The 19,977-nt window shown below is 44.5% G+C and overlaps 4 protein-coding genes across 8 annotated transcripts; 2 read left to right on the top strand and 2 right to left on the bottom strand.

Moving 5' to 3' along the window:
* The first annotated feature begins 153 nt into the window (after positions 1-153).
* Positions 154-2,847, top strand: LOC306930209 (ras-related protein Rab7-like). The gene is made up of 4 exons (XM_079511045.1): positions 154-211; positions 775-993; positions 1,156-1,281; positions 1,373-2,847. The coding sequence occupies exons 2-4, from the start codon at positions 895-897 to the stop codon at positions 1,457-1,459; spliced, it is 312 nt and encodes a 103-aa protein (XP_079367171.1). The 5' UTR covers positions 154-211; positions 775-894; the 3' UTR covers positions 1,460-2,847.
* On the bottom strand, positions 1,322-9,967 carry LOC306930168 (host cell factor 1-like). Of its 3 annotated transcripts, none has more exons than XM_079510980.1 (13): positions 9,829-9,967; positions 9,277-9,407; positions 7,679-8,531; positions 6,631-6,767; positions 6,075-6,206; positions 5,753-5,951; positions 4,952-5,272; positions 4,685-4,788; positions 4,472-4,597; positions 4,194-4,376; positions 3,737-4,031; positions 3,421-3,484; positions 1,322-3,317 (listed from the first exon to the last, which is right to left on the bottom strand). In XM_079510980.1, the coding sequence occupies exons 2-13, from the start codon at positions 9,352-9,354 to the stop codon at positions 3,278-3,280; spliced, it is 2,532 nt and encodes an 843-aa protein (XP_079367106.1). In that variant the 5' UTR covers positions 9,355-9,407; positions 9,829-9,967; the 3' UTR covers positions 1,322-3,277. The 3 variants fall into 3 exon arrangements, with proteins under 3 accessions (XP_079367106.1, XP_079367107.1, XP_079367108.1); XM_079510981.1 differs by having other exon boundaries at positions 4,997-5,272; XM_079510982.1 differs by lacking the exon at positions 9,829-9,967 and adding an exon at positions 8,671-8,770 and having other exon boundaries at positions 9,277-9,410.
* Positions 9,968-10,110: 143 nt separating this feature from the next.
* Positions 10,111-12,807, top strand: LOC306930205 (ras-related protein rab7-like; the record flags this gene model as incomplete). Its single annotated transcript, XM_079511040.1, has 4 exons — positions 10,111-10,185; positions 10,743-10,961; positions 11,124-11,249; positions 11,341-12,807. The coding sequence occupies 4 exons, from the start codon at positions 10,111-10,113 to the stop codon at positions 11,425-11,427; spliced, it is 507 nt and encodes a 168-aa protein (XP_079367166.1). The 3' UTR covers positions 11,428-12,807.
* Positions 11,290-19,927, bottom strand: LOC306930166 (host cell factor 1-like). Of its 3 annotated transcripts, none has more exons than XM_079510974.1 (13): positions 19,791-19,927; positions 19,239-19,369; positions 17,641-18,493; positions 16,593-16,729; positions 16,037-16,168; positions 15,714-15,912; positions 14,911-15,231; positions 14,644-14,747; positions 14,431-14,556; positions 14,153-14,335; positions 13,696-13,990; positions 13,380-13,443; positions 11,290-13,276 (listed from the first exon to the last, which is right to left on the bottom strand). In XM_079510974.1, the coding sequence occupies exons 2-13, from the start codon at positions 19,314-19,316 to the stop codon at positions 13,237-13,239; spliced, it is 2,532 nt and encodes an 843-aa protein (XP_079367100.1). In that variant the 5' UTR covers positions 19,317-19,369; positions 19,791-19,927; the 3' UTR covers positions 11,290-13,236. The 3 variants fall into 3 exon arrangements, with proteins under 3 accessions (XP_079367100.1, XP_079367101.1, XP_079367102.1); XM_079510975.1 differs by having other exon boundaries at positions 14,956-15,231; XM_079510976.1 differs by lacking the exon at positions 19,791-19,927 and adding an exon at positions 18,633-18,732 and having other exon boundaries at positions 19,239-19,372.
* Positions 19,928-19,977: the final 50 nt, after the last annotated feature.

Here is a 19,977-nt window from a genome sequence, read left to right as displayed (position 1 = left end):
ACTGACTGTGAAAAGTGGAGTGGTTAAGTAATCAATTTGCAGGTGTGGGGTTGCCATGGCAATCAATTGGCTGAGGCAGAGGCTGGAAATTGCACAGGTGAGGGGATTTAGGCTGATTAGGCCCACTGGCAGAGCCATGTACCGATCCACCATTGGAACTGACTTTCTCCAAAAAGAAGTAAACATTGGAGGCACCACCATCATCCTGCAGGTGGGCTACTTCTACACGATTTTAAAACCTGTCTGTGATAGCCTGATAGGTGCAATGTTCTGTATCAGTATCATCAGTGTTGGGAGTATAGTTACACACAGGCGCGCGCGCGCGCGCACACACACACACGCGCGCGCGCGCGGACACGCACACCGGTCAAACGTAAACTGTGTATATATTTTGTGTTGTATTGTTCCACTACATTTCATAATGATATTTGCCACAGAACAACACAAAAACCTTGATTTTTTAGTTGTATTATGCCTTTTTTTAATAAAGTAAAGTAACTAGTAACTAGTTACTTTCATAATTTAGGAACTAGTAAAGTAACTAGTTACTTTAAAAAAAATAACTTGCCCAACACTGAGTATCATACACATCTATATATCTATACATATATCATCATATCAGTATCAAGAGTATCATAAGGGGTTAAATAGTAGGAAAAGGAGGGGGCCAAGTACAGACCCCTGAGGGACCCTGGTCAATGAAGTCAACAGGTTGTATCAGGCACTATGACCCTTCAATGTGATTGTTGATACTACTTTGTCTCTCTGACCTAGATTTGGGACACTGCAGGCACAGAAAGATTCCAGTCCCTGGGCACACCCCTTTATAGAGGATCCCACTGTTGTGTCCTAGTATTTGATGTTACGTCAAAGCTGTCTTTCTCTGCTCTGGACATGTGGAGGAAGGAATTCCTGATCCAGGGAGATCCCCCCGATGCAGCGAACTTCCCCTTCATTGTACTGGGGAATAAAACTGACCTGAACCACCGTGAGGTCTGTTCAAAATAGCCTACACAAAAGGTTTAGTTCTACCATAGCCTGATAGTTAGAGCCCCAATTCTTCTGTGTTCAAATTTCTTCATCGGTTATTAAATGACTTGCCGTGACTTGTGCCTTTTATGCACAACAGTTATACTTGAATGTTTCCTGTTGCAGGTGTCTCACAAGCAAGCACTGCAGTGGTGTGAAGAGATTGGTGCGCACTACTGTGAGGGGAGTGCCAAGCTAGATGACCATGTGGAGAACACATTCATTAAAGTGGCTCAGGCTGGTCTACAACAGGTAAGTCAGACCTGAACAGATGGATGACTCACAAACCCACTATGTTTAACATGTTTATTTTTGATGATAAAAGATACATTACTCCCTACAGTACAAAAAACACACATTGGAAAATACAGGACATTTCCAGATAACCTGCAAACAGCCAAGGGAAACTCGCAACAACTGTGAGTGCTGAGACCAGCACCTGTCCCAGTGTGGGAAGAAAAGTTCTGAGACCTCGGCACAGCGGATGATGACCTATCTAACAAGGGTGCAAAAATAGTGACCCAGCAAAGGTACTGAGGAAGGAAAGGACACATTTGTATATCACATGGAGAGGAACAAACTCATTAAATGTTTTTTTGAGAACCTTCAGTTTATGGTCTAACTTAAGGCATCACTACTTAAATACACTGCTTTTGCATGCATGTCTAGTTTTGTTCAACAGACACACTGACACGCACAAAATTATGAATGCATATGAAGAGAATTTTCAGTATAGAAATAAATCAGGAGAAATCGCAAGATACCCCCATTCAAAACATACAGGTACACACGTCACAGTTAGCTTGCACACCCATCTGTAAAATACAGAGCTGTGAAATAAGAAAAAGAAATGCAAATGTATTAAATGAATTCACATACATCTCATAATTCGATGTGGGAGTCTACCAATAGAATTTGTAAATTAAAAAATTAAAAAAAGGGCGTAAAACCACATTCATGAATTAATAAAACGGGACAAATTTAGATGCATGGGGGTTGAGGGGGGCCGTTAAAGAATTGAGAATTTCCTCATTGTACTCCTTAGATTTCCACGTTTGGCAAACGCTAAACAACAAAAGTATTGAGCAAGTTGTGGTAAACAAAGTAAAAGCTTTCCTCTCGCTACATCCACTTCAAAGTTCCCTTCTGTGCTAGAACATCTATGGTCCTAGCTGGAGCAAATACAAAAGGCTCTCTTTCACTCTTGTTAACGAGAAAATACAACCAACTGAACGAAGATTTAAAAGTAGGGTGGCTATCGCAACACAGCTGACCCCTCTTCCCACAACAAACTACAGGGATGAACAAGTTTAAAAAGTGTTTTTCGGTTTTTATACTTTTAAAATGCACACTTAACATACAGAGGGGGGAAAAAAAAAAAGCTTAAAAAATACAAAAATAAACTACACAAAGATCTGCATCATTGCTTGCTAATGTTTTGGGAAGATTTTGCAAGATATTTTTTTGTGTGTGCTGGAAGTCTCAGTCCTAGCAAAGTCTGTCATTCGTTCTCTACAAATCTTCTTCCTGTGTCATTTCTTCTTTTGTCCACTTCATAGCATCGCCCAGCGGTCCTCATCTTGGGGGTAAAAAGCGCACAGTGATGACATACCAGGAGACTGGAAAACTCCAGTACAATGTCTGTACAGAATTGGGTTCTTGATCAAGCAAAAAAAATAAAAAAGGAAAAAATAAAGATGTCCTCCTTTCTTTGAGGACAAGTGCTTTGTTTTGTTTCCATACTGATTATTCCTCTCATCTAAGCTAATGCCACCACTGCTTTCAGCACTGTACATCCTCATGTAGTCTTTCTCTACAGCCCCCAAAAATACAAACACGCACACAAAAAAAAGTAGTAACATTAAGCTCAGGCTGGCTCCCAGTTAGTGAAAGTTGTAAATGCTTCTCTACACTGCTCAACTACTGTAACTAGCGAAAAATAGATATTTAAAAAGATGGGAGGGAGGTGTGACTGAAAAGGCTATAATGTGCTTCTACGATTGTGTTGTTCTAGAAATAGTTATGACCAACAGAAAGGGGAGGGGTTTATCTACAAAAAAAACATCTCAGATTTGACTTTTCATCTTGGTTCCCCGCTGTCTCCATGGCTGGATGGATCTTAGTCAAGGTTGAGGATGAAGGATGAAATTAGGATGAAGAGGATGATGGTCAGTCCTCCTGGTAAAAGGACAGCAAGTGGAAAAGGGGACAAGAGACTTGGAAAGGGATGTGGGGGTTCTGGCCAACCTCACTGGTCCGTCCTTGCTTTCTTTAGACCAGTAGCCTTACTGCAGAGACAGGACAGAAACCAAATTAGGTTCAAATTATTAATCAGTGTCAACTTACATTTTTCAATGTGTGCAATTTAAATCAAAACTAATAAATACTTACGCATCAGGGGAGGTGCGTGGTCTTTTGGGGGCCGGTTTTACAGAGGCAGCATCTTTTCCAGACTCTGTAAAGCATAAAGATGAGTCCATAAACAATGTTCTAGTGATGATGCCTTTGTCACCAATGACCAATCCAGAAGTTACTTACAGTACATCATAGGATCTCCCTTTAAATCTAAGAAAATAACCCCTGTAGCAAACAAAGGCGGCTGAATAAAAATGTTAAGACAAACAACAAACTGTTAACACTAATGCTTTCAACACGTACTTGACTCAACAGTATTATACGTAAGTGCAATGTGAACAGGTGTCCTCACCTTGCAGCCATCGGACTTGGGTGGATGGGCCATAGCCTTTTTTGTTGCGGGCAGCAATGCGGAAAATGATGGCTGGCTTGGTGGTGTAGTCAATGTGGGCATTGGAGAGACTGGAGGACCGCACCAGGCAGGAGGGGTTGGGCCCGCGGTACACACGCATAAAAGCCAGCTGGGCTGGTGTTGACGCCTTAGCCTCGGTAGTCTGGTTGCTCTGGATGGCCAGGTACACAGAGTACTCTATAATCTTTCCTGACGTCACAGAGGGCGCCCAGGTCAGGTGGGCCCCAAATGGGCTCTGTGGAAAGTCAAGAAGCACTTTGTTGTCAATTAACACAAGGTACTTGAATTTTTTATTTGTTGCCTATTCCTGCTAGGATGCAAGACATCACACTATTAATCAGTCATGTTGTCACCATGATCAGTACAACTACATTGTCTTCCATTTAATATTGCTCACCGTGCTGATTTTGATGGCACAAGGTGCACCTGGGAAGCCTGGTAGACAAGTCTTAAAAGCTGAGATCTCAGCTTTTTTTGCGGTCCCGCACGTGTTGATGCCGGCAACGCGTAACTTGTAGGCTGTGCCAGGCTGTAGCTTTTTCTTCATTTGACCGTAGTCTGGTATGACACCAGTGTCATCCTATCATGTAAAGATTGGAGAGTGTTAAGTGATTCTCTTGACAAATCATGTTTCCATCTTCCAAGTATGAAAGGAACAATGTGCAATGCACTTACATCTCCGTGAGAGTCATCTGATGGCACATAGAAGTGCGTGACCACCAATTTGACGATTCCAACGTCAAACCACTGGTTCTCTTTCTTCACAACTGGTTTCACTGGGGCTGGCTGAGGGGTTTGTTTCTATATACAAATAAAAAGGCAAGTTATTTACCTTCTTTCTCTTCTAATAAACCAGTCAGCAGAAGACAGATTAACTGGATGACTCACTCCTCCCTCGATGCCGTTGGCCACTTCTGCAAGAGCGGCTGCTGCTTGCAGTTTAGCTGGACTAGCCACCGATACAGATACAAATGTGCTTGATGGAGCTAGGGCTGTGTAGATAAGATAAGAGGAAGGAATCATTCAGAAAGCTGTATGATCAACAATGAAGGCACAACACGGTTACAGGTAAAAGTGAGGTGAAACTCTTATTCATGCTGGCCTTCACGAAAAAAGGAATATAAAATACGCATAAAGTACTAGACAGAGCCTTACTCTGAGCTGTTGTACGGAAAATACCAGACAGAGGCAGAGCCTTACTCTGAGCAGTGGTACGGGGCAGCGGTGACGCCACAGCGCTGGTTACAGCCGCGGCCATCTCGTTGTGTCCATTGCTCTCCACAGATGGATCATTCAGGCTGTCAGCGGGGGCGAGACCCTCTGTGGGCAAGCTTGCGTCGACGCTGGCTTGCTGGGCGGCAGCCTGAGCCTCCTGGAGCTGCTGTTGCTGCTGGACCAGCGCTGCTAGCTCCTGCTGGGTCAGTACGATAGGGATGCTTGTTGGCTGCTGGCTCTCCCCACTGGAATCACCTTCATCTGGAGATGCAGACAACATAAAACCTCTCAAGATCATGAAAGACAAACGATGAGTCATCTATGAAAAATGGCCCAATCCTTGGTGGGGTCATTATCTCCGCCCGACCAGGTCGAGATTTGTGCTCAGATTGCACTTTCCTAGTATTATTTAGACCACAAAATGAACGTGACTTAAGGTAGTCAAGTACAAAATCATAAACGCTCTTCACCAAGTTATTTGAACCCAAATACTATACAACTTCGCATTAGTTCACATTCTTCACTTAATACGTCAATCACATTTTCTGATTTCACTTTGACATTGTGGTCAACTTGTAAAGAGCACATTAAATGTGCAAATTAAGCATGAAACATTTACATGATGCATCATTAAAACAGATTTTATAATTAAATCTTTATTCAATTAACTTTCTATCCATCGATTAAATCAAGCACTGGATTAGCCGTTTCACACGATCGGGGAAGAAAAAAAAAACGTACTCATGACGGCTTGTTGAGCTGCCTGGAGGACTGCCTGGATAGCCATGGCCTGGGCTTCTTCAGTGGCAGCTGCCTGAGCTGCTGCTGCCGTTACAGCCAGCTCCTCATCCGACAGCCCTGTTACCATGATGGTGGCCCCTTGGCCCTCCGACATTAGCTCCGAGGGCAGATTCAATGCAGTAGCAGCTGCCGCCTCTCCCTGGAACAGACACATTGACATTACAGTTCCAAGTCAGTTTTTTTTTTGCTTTGAAAGTTAGATTCAAGACTCATGTTCACAAATAGCATTTTCTTTATAAATGGCTGTATAAAGTGTGTGCACCTCTGCTTGTGTCTCCATAGCCGTGGGTGCTTCTTCTGCAGATGCCACAGCGTCTGCCGACGTCTCGGCCTGCACGGGCTCTTCTGTGGTGCTTTCTGCAGAAGTCACTCCCTCTGCAATTGATGAAATAGACTGGGGAGGGAAAAATGTAAATAAAAAAAAACAACTGAGGAATAGCAGCGTAAACCTCAAACTATATCGACAGATACTAGGATTACCGAACTTCAACTTTTGACGCATTTTTACTGCCCGTTCAAACAAAACTTTCCCTTCAGCCCAAAGACAGGAACCATATGGGTTGGAGGTCGAGTTTCTGTTGTTCTAGAAGGCTAAGAGCATCGTCACTAAATGCACACAAATCAGATTTCTGCAATGTGAAAGACTTTTCCTCATCTGTCAATTAACAATTTATCCAAAAGATAGGATTAGCATCAATATGATTGGCATTTAGAGTCAGATGCAATAAAATACTTTAAACCCCAAGACTTGATTTCTTTGGGTTGAACTTAACTGAGCATGGGTTTGGCTGTGGTATAAGGCCTCATGGCGTTCTTACAGGTACAGGCGTAGTCGACTTTGAAGACTGGGTGACAGTGGTGATGGCCTTGCCCGGAGCGTTTGTAGTTGGGCTGGTTCCTGCTGCAGTAGTCTCTGCACTGCTGGCACCGGCTGTTCCCTCTTCATTTTGTTGCGCTACAGAGATGAGAAATGAAATGCGTCAAATAGACAGCACTGTGACTTTAAGGTTCATAGAAGAGATCTCAGAGTTTGCTAGTGACTTCTTGCCTTTTCAAGCATGGGAAGTCTGCCACGTTATTTCAGTGGAGTGCAACGATATAGACAAGCATTTAAAATACCAGGAACTCAATAACAGTGATAGGTAAATGCTAACTTTTAGCTTAACCCCCTTACTGTTTTCTCCTAAATACTCTCAAAACACATATCGTCGCATTTTGCATCGTACACATCATGCTACTATGGCACCAGGGAGACTGACAATTCTCAAAGGCAGTGTAAATGACAGCCAACGAGAGATCTCAAAACATACTCTGTCTATAAAATCAAATCTGAAAGTCTAATTTCACTTCTGAAGAAAAGCTATTTTTTTAATGTTTTTATCCCACGATTTTGCAACCCAGTGTCAATTATCTAATGTAATCCTGGGCGCTACACATCCTCTGCCAACCTGGGGAGGCAGCGGACAAACCTCATGCTTCCTTCTATGCATGAGGAGTCCAAGCTGCTTCTTTTCACCTGACGGGGGGAGTTTCCCCGGCCGGACGTAGCGCGTGGAAGGAACACGTTATTCCGACCAGTTCCTTTCCCCTCCATCCGGCTGGCCAGGGGGAGGTAGTTTAGAGAACAGGATTACTGCATGTTTTTGTGAGGGTACCTACCCTAGGGGACACAGGGAGAACATGCAAACTCCACACAGAAAGGCCCTTTCGCCAACCCCGCCTCAGGTATGGGCACTGATGACACGGAGGAGGGAACACGTCCCCAGCAGGAATTGAACCCAGGACCTTCTAGCTGTGAGGCGACAGCACTACCGACTGTGCCACCGTGCCCCAGAACATAGTTAATTTGACAGTCACATGCTGTACCTGTGCCCTCGCCCGTCTCCATATTGCAGGTAGCGGTGGTGGCTGTGTTGGTGGTTCCTGTCTCGTGGGTTTCACAGGGAATGTTGGAGCAGACCGCTCTCTTTTCCATTCCTGTCTCTGTGCTGGTGGTCTGGTCGCTTCCCATGCTGGAGGTGGATGTGGATGCGGTGTTGGTAGTTCCCGTATTCCCATTGGTCTCGCAATGCTGGTTGGGTTGCCCACTCTGCGTGGTGTCCGTCTGGCCAGCGGGACCCATGTTGGATGCAGACTGGGTAGAAGTGTTGGTGGTGCCTGTCACATGGGTCTCACATGGGGGGTTGGAGCACACCTGCTGCTGCTCCCCACCCATGTTGGCAGAGGCTGTGGTGGCTGTATTGGTTGTCCCGGTTTCGTGTGTCTCACATGGGGGGTTGGAGCACACCTGCTGCGCCCCACCCATGTTGGCAGAGGCCGTGGTGGCTGTATTGGTTGTCCCGGTTTCGTGAGTCTCACAGGGTGGGTTGGAGCACACCTGCTGTACTCTGCCCATGTTGGCAGAGGCTGTGGTGGCCGTGTTGGTTGTCCCGGTTTCATGAGTCTCGCAGGGTGGGTTGGAGCACACCTGCTGTGGTACGGTACCCATGTTGGTGGAAGCCGTGGTGGCCGTGTTGGTGGTTCCCGTCTCGTGGGTTTCGCAGGGCGGGTTGGAGCACACCAGGGTGACGGTCCCAGAGCCCTCACCAGAGCCTCCGGCCTCTGTGGAGCTGGGCTGCTCAGAGGTGGGCGAGGCCAGAATGGAGACAGGTAGGTCCTGTACTGGCTGGGCCTCAACGCCACTGGGAGTGGTGATAAGAGTCACCTGTGTGGGCTGGTTCTGTGAGTAAAGAAGGCAGGAACAATGCAACGGTTATATACATCAGTTTCACTACAAGGAATATCACTACACAAGTTTCACTACAAGGAATATCACTTTAACACATGAATGGCACAATTGTCTTGGTTCTGTGCCTTACTCAATAGCACTTAGCAGGCACTGTAGATGCAGTACCAACAACCCCTCCAATCACCAGTTTATAGCTGAAATGCACCCTTCCTGAGGGTGCAAGTTGTTACCTGCACAGACGAGGGAAGTGCAGAGGTTGTGTTTGTCACTGAAAAAAAATCATTAACATGGTGAAACACATCTTGATGACATCATCAAGATGTGTTTCACCATGTTAATGATTTTTTTCATAATTACAGTTCTAGGAAACACAGAATAGGGGGACTTTTTTATTATTTCCACACAACAGCTCTAAGGCATATTAATGGCATAGTAAAATGTTGAAAATGGGTGGTTTTCCCCTTTAGCAATGTGCAATTGTGCATTACATTCACTCACACACAGACTGCTTGCTACCTTGTAGCTAGACTGTGCTACAAGAAATGTCCAGTGATTTTTTGCACAACATATTTACAAGTAGGTCAAAACGGGAATAAAGTAAAAAATAAAGGAAATCTACAATTTACACTAGTTCTACTTCCACAACCAGGGTCCTAAACTACTCAAAAAGACATATCTATAATATTTGAAAAGACTGGAGGTTGCGGTTTTCTGGGTATTGTGAGATTTTGCATACCTGAGTCAGTCCCTGCTGGCCAGTGCCAAATTTTGGCATGGTGGTGATGATTTTGCCCGGTGATCCAGACGTCATCATCTTTGTGGTGAGGATTGTGATGGGCGTCCTTGTCCCTGCAGAGCTTGTTATACCTGGACGGAGATAACCCATTAAAATGAATGGTTGAATGCAATATTGTTATCACCACCCATCTACAGTATTGCTCAAAGCACCAATACTGTACTAGTGACTTGTATTGCAGGACTTTATTGGAAATTGCTGTACAAGGTGGGACAATTAACTTAAAGTTTAGGCGATTCATATACCAACATATCATAATGAAAATGTCTGATATGAACTTTTTAATCTCATTTCAGTAGAGCGTTGCCTTAACAATTTGTTCAGGTCAAGGCAAGCAATCATTTTGAACTTTTAAAGCTGCAGTAAACATTTATGCCCTTTAGCAAGCACTAAGTATGTCTTAACTGGATAGATTTAGTCAAGACAGGGTCTAAGTTACAGTGGCCTCCCTGTTAAATCTTTAGCTATTTGATGTACTAGACCTGTACTTGCCTGTTGGCCACCAGCCTACTTGAGAGCGATGCAACTTGGGAACCTAATAATACCCGCTGTCAACTTGTCGTTTTAACTATCTGTCTGTCTGTGTCCCACATGGAGATCTCTGTATTTGTCTGTCTACCTGTGTGTGAAGAGCGCAAACTGACTGTGAAAAGTGGAGTGGTTAAGTAATCAATTTGCAGGTGTGGGGTTGCCATGGCAATCAATTGGCTGAGGCAGAGGCTGGAAATTGCACAGGTGAGGGGATTTAGGCTGATTAGGCCCACTGGCAGAGCCATGTACCGATCCACCATTGGAACTGACTTTCTCCAAAAAGAAGTAAACATTGGAGGCACCACCATCATCCTGCAGGTGGGCTACTTCTACACGATTTTAAAACCTGTCTGTGATAGCCTGATAGGTGCAATGTTCTGTATCAGTATCATCAGTGTTGGGAGTATAGTTACACACAGGCGCGCGCGCGCGCGCACACACACACACGCGCGCGTGCGCGGACACGCACAACGGTCAAACGTAAACTGTGTACTGTGTTGTATTGTTCCACTACATTTCATAATGATATTTGCCACAGAACAACACAAAAACCTTGATTTTTTAGTTGTATTATGCCTTTTTTTAATAAAGTAAAGTAACTAGTAACTAGTTACTTTCATAATTTAGGAACTAGTAAAGTAACTAGTTACTTTAAAAAAAATAACTTGCCCAACACTGAGTATCATACACATCTATATATCTATACATATATCATCATATCAGTATCAAGAGTATCATAAGGGGTTAAATAGTAGGAAAAGGAGGGGGCCAAGTACAGACCCCTGAGGGACCCTGGTCAATGAAGTCAACAGGTTGTATCAGGCACTATGACCCTTCAATGTGATTGTTGATACTACTTTGTCTCTCTGACCTAGATTTGGGACACTGCAGGCACAGAAAGATTCCAGTCCCTGGGCACACCCCTTTATAGAGGATCCCACTGTTGTGTCCTAGTATTTGATGTTACGTCAAAGCTGTCTTTCTCTGCTCTGGACATGTGGAGGAAGGAATTCCTGATCCAGGGAGATCCCCCCGATGCAGCGAACTTCCCCTTCATTGTACTGGGGAATAAAACTGACCTGAACCACCGTGAGGTCTGTTCAAAATAGCCTACACAAAAGGTTTAGTTCTACCATAGCCTGATAGTTAGAGCCCCAATTCTTCTGTGTTCAAATTTCTTCATCGGTTATTAAATGACTTGCCGTGACTTGTGCCTTTTATGCACAACAGTTATACTTGAATGTTTCCTGTTGCAGGTGTCTCACAAGCAAGCACTGCAGTGGTGTGAAGAGATTGGTGCGCACTACTGTGAGGGGAGTGCCAAGCTAGATGACCATGTGGAGAACACATTCATTAAAGTGGCTCAGGCTGGTCTACAACAGGTAAGTCAGACCTGAACAGATGGATGACTCACAAACCCACTATGTTTAACATGTTTATTTTTGATGATAAAAGATACATTACTCCCTACAGTACAAAAAACACACATTGGAAAATACAGGACATTTCCAGATAACCTGCAAACAGCCAAGGGAAACTCGCAACAACTGTGAGTGCTGAGACCAGCACCTGTCCCAGTGTGGGAAGAAAAGTTCTGAGACCTCGGCACAGCGGATGATGACCTATCTAACAAGGGTGCAAAAATTGTGACCCAGCAAAGGTACTGAGGAAGGAAAGGACACATTTGTATATCACATGGAGAGGAACAAACTCATTAAATGTTTTTTTGAGAACCTTCAGTTTATGGTCTAACTTAAGGCATCACTACTTAAATACACTGCTTTTGCATGCATGTCTAGTTTTGTTCAACAGACACACTGACACGCACAAAATTATGAATGCATATGAAGAGAATTCTCAGTATAGAAATAAATCAGGAGAAATCGCAAGATACCCCCATTCAAAACATACAGGTACACACGTCACAGTTAGCTTGCACACCCATCTGTAAAATACAGAGCCGTGAAATAAGAAAAAGAAATGCAAATGTATTAAATTAATTCACATACATCTCATAATTCGATGTGGGAGTCTACCAATAGAATTTGTAAATTAAAAAATAAAAAAAGGGCGTAAAACCACATTCATGAATTAATAAAACGGGACAAATTTAGATGCATGGGGGTTGAGGGGGGCCGTTAAAGAATTGAGAATTTCCTCATTGTACTCCTTAGATTTCCACGTTTGGCAAACGCTAAACAACAAAAGTATTGAGCAAGTTGTGGTAAACAAAGTAAAAGCTTTCCTCTCGCTACATCCACTTCAAAGTTCCCTTCTGTGCTAGAACATCTATGGTCCTAGCTGGAGCAAATACAAAAGGCTCTCTTTCACTCTTGTTAACGAGAAAATACAACCAACTGAACGAAGATTTAAAAGTAGGGTGGCTATCGCAACACAGCTGACCCCTCTTCCCACAACAAACTACAGGGATGAACAAGTTTTTAAAAAGTGTTTTTATACTTTTAAAATGCACACTTAACATACAGAGGGGGGGAAAAAAAAGCTTAAAAAATACAAAAATAAACTACACAAAGATCTGCATCATTGCTTGCTAATGTTTTGGGAAGATTTTGCAAGATATTTTTTGTGTGTGCTGGAAGTCTCAGTCCTAGCAAAGTCTGTCATTCGTTCTCTACAAATCTCTTCTTCCTGTGTCATTTCTTCTTTTGTCCACTTCATAGCATCGCCCAGCGGTCCTCATCTTGGGGGTAAAAAGCGCACAGTGATGACATACCAGGAGACTGGAAAACTCCAGTACAATGTCTGTACAGAATTGGGTTCTTGATCAAGCAAAAAAAATAAAAAAGGAAAAAATAAAGATGTCCTCCTTTCTTTGAGGACAAGTGCTTTGTTTTGTTTCCATACTGATTATTCCTCTCATCTAAGCTAATGCCACCACTGCTTTCAGCACTGTACATCCTCATGTAGTCTTTCTCTACAGCCCCCAAAAATACAAACACGCACACAAAAAAAGTAGTAACATTAAGCTCAGGCTGGCTCCCAGTTTGTGAAAGTTGTAAATGCTTCTCTACACTGCTCAACTACTGTAACTAGCGAAAAATAGATATTTAAAAAGATGGGAGGGAGGTGTGACTGAAAAGGCTATAATGTGCTTCTATGATTGTGTTGTTCTAGAAATAGTTATGACCAACAGAAAGGGGAGGGGTTTATCTACAAAAAAAACATCTCAGATTTGACTTTTCATCTTGGTTCCCCGCTGTCTCCATGGCTGGATGGATCTTAGTCAAGGTTGAGGATGAAGGATGAAATTAGGATGAAGAGGATGATGGTCAGTCCTCCTGGTAAAAGGACAGCAAGTGGAAAAGGGGACAAGAGACTTGGAAAGGGATGTGGGGGTTCTGGCCAACCTCACTGGTCCGTCCTTGCTTTCTTTAGACCAGTAGCCTTACTGCAGAGACGGGACAGAAACCAAATTAGGTTCAAATTATTAATCAGTGTCAACTTACATTTTTCAATGTGTGCAATTTAAATCAAAACTAATAAATACTTACGGATCAGGGGAGGTGCGTGGTCTTTTGGGGGCCGGTTTTACAGAGGCAGCATCTTTTCCAGACTCTGTAAAGCATAAAGATGAGTCCATAAACAATGTTCTAGTGATGATGCCTTTGTCACCAATGACCAATCCAGAAGTTACTTACAGTACATCATAGGATCTCCCTTTAAATCTAAGAAAATAACCCCTGTAGCAAACAAAGGCGGCTGAATAAAAATGTTAAGACAAACAACAAACTGTTAACACTAATGCTTTCAACACGTACTTGACTCAACAGTATTATACGTAAGTGCAATGTGAACAGGTGTCCTCACCTTGCAGCCATCGGACTTGGGTGGATGGGCCATAGCCTTTTTTGTTGCGGGCAGCAATGCGGAAAATGATGGCTGGCTTGGTGGTGTAGTCAATGTGGGCATTGGAGAGACTGGAGGACCGCACCAGGCAGGAGGGGTTGGGCCCGCGGTACACACGCATAAAAGCCAGCTGGGCTGGTGTTGACGCCTTAGCCTCGGTAGTCTGGTTGGTCTGGATGGCCAGGTACACAGAGTACTCTATAATCTTTCCGGACGTCACAGAGGGCGCCCAGGTCAGGTGGGCCCCAACTGGGCTCTGTGGAAAGTCAAGAAGCACTTTGTTGTCAATTAACACAAGGTACTTGAATTTTTTATTTGTTGCCTATTCCTGCTAGGATGCAAGACATCACACTATTAATCAGTCATGTTGTCACCATGATCAGTACAACTACATTGTCTTCCATTTAATATTGCTCACCGTGCTGATTTTGATGGCACAAGGTGCACCTGGGAAGCCTGGTAGACAAGTCTTAAAAGCTGAGATCTCAGCTTTTTTTGCGGTCCCGCACGCGTTGATGCCGGCAACGCGTAACTTGTAGGCTGTGCCAGGCTGTAGCTTTTTCTTCATTTGACCGTAGTCTGGTATGACACCAGTGTCATCCTATCATGTAAAGATTGGAGAGTGTTAAGTGATTCTCTTGACAAATCATGTTTCCATCTTCCAAGTATGAAAGGAACAATGTGCAATGCACTTACATCTCCGTGAGAGTCATCTGATGGCACATAGAAGTGCGTGACCACCAATTTGACGATTCCAACGTCAAACCACTGGTTCTCTTTCTTCACAACTGGTTTCACTGGGGCTGGCTGAGGGGTTTGTTTCTATATACAAATAAAAAGGCAAGTTATTTACCTTCTTTCTCTTCTAATAAACCAGTCAGCAGAAGACAGATTAACTGGATGACTCACTCCTCCCTCGATGCCGTTGGCCACTTCTGCAAGAGCGGCTGCTGCTTGCAGTTTAGCTGGACTAGCCACCGATACAGATACAAATGTGCTTGATGGAGCTAGGGCTGTGTAGATAAGATAAGAGGAAGGAATCATTCAGAAAGCTGTATGATCAACAATGAAGGCACAACACGGTTACAGGTAAAAGTGAGGTGAAACTCTTATTCATGCTGGCCTTCACGAAAAAAGGAATATAAAATACGCATAAAGTACTAGACAGAGCCTTACTCTGAGCTGTTGTACGGAAAATACCAGACAGAGGCAGAGCCTTACTCTGAGCAGTGGTACGGGGCAGCGGTGACGCCACAGCGCTGGTTACAGCCGCGGCCATCTCGTTGTGTCCATTGCTCTCCACAGATGGATCATTCAGGCTGTCAGCGGGGGCGAGACCCTCTGTGGGCAAGCTTGCGTCGACGCTGGCTTGCTGGGCGGCAGCCTGAGCCTCCTGGAGCTGCTGTTGCTGCTGGACCAGCGCTGCTAGCTCCTGCTGGGTCAGTACGATAGGGATGCTTGTTGGCTGCTGGCTCTCCCCACTGGAATCACCTTCATCTGGAGATGCAGACAACATAAAACCTCTCAAGATCATGAAAGACAAACGATGAGTCATCTATGAAAAATGGCCCAATCCTTGGTGGGGTCATTATCTCCGCCCGACCAGGTCGAGATTTGTGCTCAGATTGCACTTTCCTAGTATTATTTAGACCACAAAATGAACGTGACTTAAGGTAGTTAAGTACAAAATCATAAACGCCATCAAAAGTTATTTGAACCCAAATACTATACAACTTCGCATTAGTTCACATTCTTCACTTAATACATCAATCACATTTTCTGATTTCACTTTGACATTGTGGTCAACTTGTAAAGAGCACATTAAATGTGCAAATTAAGCATGAAACATTTACATGATGCATCATTAAAACAGATTTTATAATTAAATCTTTATTCAATTAACTTTCTATCCATCGATTAAATCAAGCACTGGATTAGCCGTTTCACACGATCGGGGAAGAAAAAAAAAAAAAACGTACTCATGACGGCTTGTTGAGCTGCCTGGAGGACTGCCTGGATAGCCATGGCCTGGGCTTCTTCAGTGGCAGCTGCCTGAGCTGCTGCTGCCGTTACAGCCAGCTCCTCATCAGACAGCCCTGTTACCATGATGGTGGCCCCTTGGCCCTCCGACATTAGCTCCGAGGGCAGGTTCAATGCAGTAGCAGCTGCCGCCTCTCCCTGGAACAGACACATTGACATTACAGTTCCAAGTCAGTTTTTTGTTTTGCTTTGAAAGTTAGATTCAAGACTCATGTTCACAAATAGCATTTTCTTTATAAATGGCTGTATAAAGTGTGTGCACCTCTGCTTGTGTCTCCATAGCCGTGGGTGCTTCTTCTGCAGATGCCACAGCGTCTGCCGACGTCTCGGCCTGCACGGGCTCTTCTGTGGTGCTTTCTGCAGAAGTCACTCCCTCTGCAATTGATGAAATAGACTGGGGAGGGAAAAATGTAAATAAAAAAAAACAACTGAGGAATAGCAGCGTAAACCTCAAACTATATCGACAGATACTAGGATTACCGAACTTCAACTTTTGACGCATTTTTACTGCCCGTTCAAACAAAACTTTCCCTTCAGCCCAAAGACAGGAACCATATGGGTTGGAGGTCGAGTTTCTGTTGTTCTAGAAGGCTAAGAGCATCGTCACTAAATGCACACAAATCAGATTTCTGCAATGTGAAAGACTTTTCCTCATCTGTCAATTAACAATTTATCCAAAAGATAGGATTAGCATCAATATGATTGGCATTTAGAGTCAGATGCAATAAAATACTTTAAACCCCAAGACTTGATTTCTTTGGGTTGAACTGAACTGAGCATGGGTTTGGCTGTGGTATAAGGCCTCATGGCGTTCTTACAGGTACAGGCGTAGTCGACTTTGAAGACTGGGTGACAGTGGTGATGGCCTTGCCCGGAGCGTTTGTAGTTGGGCTGGTTCCTGCTGCAGTAGTCTCTGCACTGCTGGCACCGGCTGTTCCCTCTTCATTTTGTTGAGCTACAGAGATGAGAAATGAAATGCGTCAAATAGACAGCACTGTGACTTTAAGGTTCATAGAAGAGATCTCAGAGTTTGCTAGTGACTTCTTGCCTTTTCAAGCATGGGAAGTCTGCCACGTTATTTCAGTGGAGTGCAACGATATAGACAAGCATTTAAAATACCAGGAACTCAATAACAGTGATAGGTAAATGCTAACTTTTAGCTTAACCCCCTTACTGTTTTCTCCTAAATACTCTCAAAACACATATCGTCGCATTTTGCATCGTACACATCATGCTACTATGGCATCAGGGAGACTGACAATTCTCAAAGGCAGTGTAAATGACAGCCAACGAGAGATCTCAAAACATACTCTGTCTATAAAATCAAATCTGAAAGTCTAATTTCACTTCTGAAGAAAAGCTATTTTTTTAATGTTTTTATCCCACGATTTTGCAACCCAGTGTCAATTATCTAATGTAATCCTGGGCGCTACACATCCTCTGCCAACCTGGGGAGGCAGCGGACAAACCTCATGCTTCCTTCTATGCATGAGGAGTCCAAGCTGCTTCTTTTCACCTGACGGGGGGAGTTTCCCCGGCCGGACGTAGCGCGTGGAAGGAACACGTTATTCCGACCAGTTCCTTTCCCCTCCATCCGGCTGGCCAGGGGGAGGTAGTTTAGAGAACAGGATTACTGCATGTTTTTGTGAGGGTACCTACCCTAGGGGACACAGGGAGAACATGCAAACTCCACACAGAAAGGCCCTTTCGCCAACCCCGCCTCAGGTATGGGCACTGATGACACGGAGGAGGGAACACGTCCCCAGCAGGAATTGAACCCAGGACCTTCTAGCTGTGAGGCGACAGCACTACCGACTGTGCCACCGTGCCCCAGAACATAGTTAATTTGACAGTCACATGCTGTACCTGTGCCCTCGCCCGTCTCCATATTGCAGGTAGCGGTGGTGGCTGTGTTGGTGGTTCCTGTCTCGTGGGTTTCACAGGGAATGTTGGAGCAGACCGCTCTCTTTTCCATTCCTGTCTCTGTGCTGGTGGTCTGGTCGCTTCCCATGCTGGAGGTGGATGTGGATGCGGTGTTGGTAGTTCCCGTATTCCCATTGGTCTCGCAATGCTGGTTGGGTTGCCCACTCTGCGTGGTGTCCGTCTGGCCAGCGGGACCCATGTTGGATGCAGACTGGGTAGAAGTGTTGGTGGTGCCTGTCACATGGGTCTCACATGGGGGGTTGGAGCACACCTGCTGCTGCTCCCCACCCATGTTGGCAGAGGCTGTGGTGGCTGTATTGGTTGTCCCGGTTTCGTGTGTCTCACATGGGGGGTTGGAGCACACCTGCTGCACCCCACCCATGTTGGCAGAGGCCGTGGTGGCTGTATTGGTTGTCCCGGTTTCGTGAGTCTCACAGGGTGGGTTGGAGCACACCTGCTGTACTCTGCCCATGTTGGCAGAGGCTGTGGTGGCAGTGTTGGTTGTCCCGGTTTCATGAGTCTCGCAGGGTGGGTTGGAGCACACCTGCTGTGGTACGGTACCCATGTTGGCGGAAGCCGTGGTGGCCGTGTTGGTGGTTCCCGTCTCGTGGGTTTCGCAGGGCGGGTTGGAGCACACCAGGGTGACGGTCCCAGAGCCCTCACCAGAGCCTCCGGCCTCTGTGGAGCTGGGCTGCTCAGAGGTGGGCGAGGCCAGAATGGAGACAGGTAGGTCCTGTACTGGCTGGGCCTCAACGCCACTGGGAGTGGTGATAAGAGTCACCTGTGTGGGCTGGTTCTGTGAGTAAAGAAGGCAGGAACAATGCAACGGTTATATACATCAGTTTCACTACAAGGAATATCACTACACAAGTTTCACTACAAGGAATATCACTTTAACACATGAATGGCACAATTGTCTTGGTTCTGTGCCTTACTCAATAGCACTTAGCAGGCACTGTAGATGCAGTACCAACAACCCCTCCAATCACCAGTTTATAGCTGAAATGCACCCTTCCTGAGGGTGCAAGTTGTTACCTGCACAGACGAGGGAAGTGCAGAGGTTGTGTTTGTCACTGAAAAAAAATCATTAACATGGTGAAACACATCTTGATGACATCATCAAGATGTGTTTCACCATGTTAATGATTTTTTTCATAATTACAGTTCTAGGAAACACAGAATAGGGGGACTTTTTTATTATTTCCACACAACAGCTCTAAGGCATATTAATGGCATAGTAAAATGTTGAAAATGGGTGGTTTTCCCCTTTAGCAATGTGCAATTGTGCATTACATTCACTCACACACAGACTGCTTGCTACCTTGTAGCTAGACTGTGCTACAAGAAATGTCCAGTGATTTTTTGCACAACATATTTACAAGTAGGTCAAAACGGGAATAAAGTAAAAAATAAAGGAAATCTACAATTTACACTAGTTCTACTTCCACAACCAGGGTCCTAAACTACTCAAAAAGACATATCTATAATATTTGAAAAGACTGGAGGTTGCGGTTTTCTGGGTATTGTGAGATTTTGCATACCTGAGTCAGTCCCTGCTGGCCAGTGCCAAATTTTGGCATGGTGGTGATGATTTTGCCCGGTGATCCAGACGTCATCATCTTTGTGGTGAGGATTGTGATGGGCGTCCTTGTCCCTGCAGAGCTTGTTATACCTGGACGGAGATAACCCATTAAAATGAATGGTTGAATGCAATATTGTTATCACCACCCATCTACAGTATTGCTCAAAGCACCAATACTGTACTAGTGACTTGTATTGCAGGACTTTATTGGAAATTGCTGTACAAGGTGGGACAATTAACTTAAAGTTTAGGCGATTCATATACCAACATATCATAATGAAAATGTCTGATATGAACTTTTTAATCTCATTTCAGTAGAGCGTTGCCTTAACAATTTGTTCAGGTCAAGGCAAGCAATCATTTTGAACTTTTAAAGCTGCAGTAAACATTTATGCCCTTTAGCAAGCACTAAGTATGTCTTAACTGGATAGATTTAGTCAAGACAGGGTCTAAGTTACAGTGGCCTCCCTGTTAAATCTTTAGCTATTTGATGTACTAGACCTGTACTTGCCTGTTGGCCACCAGCCTACTTGAGAGCAATGCAACTTGGGAACCTAATAATACCCGCTGTCAACTTGTCGTTTTAACTATCTGTCTGTGTCCCACATGGAGATCTCTGTATTTGTCTGTCTACCTGTGTGTGAAGAGCGCAAACTGACTGTGAAAAGTGGAGTGGTTAAGTAATCAATTTGCAGGTG

This window comes from Electrona antarctica (genome assembly GCF_951216825.1).
Source record: "Electrona antarctica genome assembly, chromosome: 9".
Classification (NCBI taxonomy): domain Eukaryota; kingdom Metazoa; phylum Chordata; class Actinopteri; order Myctophiformes; family Myctophidae; genus Electrona; species Electrona antarctica.
Note: the sequence above shows the minus strand (reverse complement) of the source record. Positions and strands in the feature narration are given on the sequence as shown.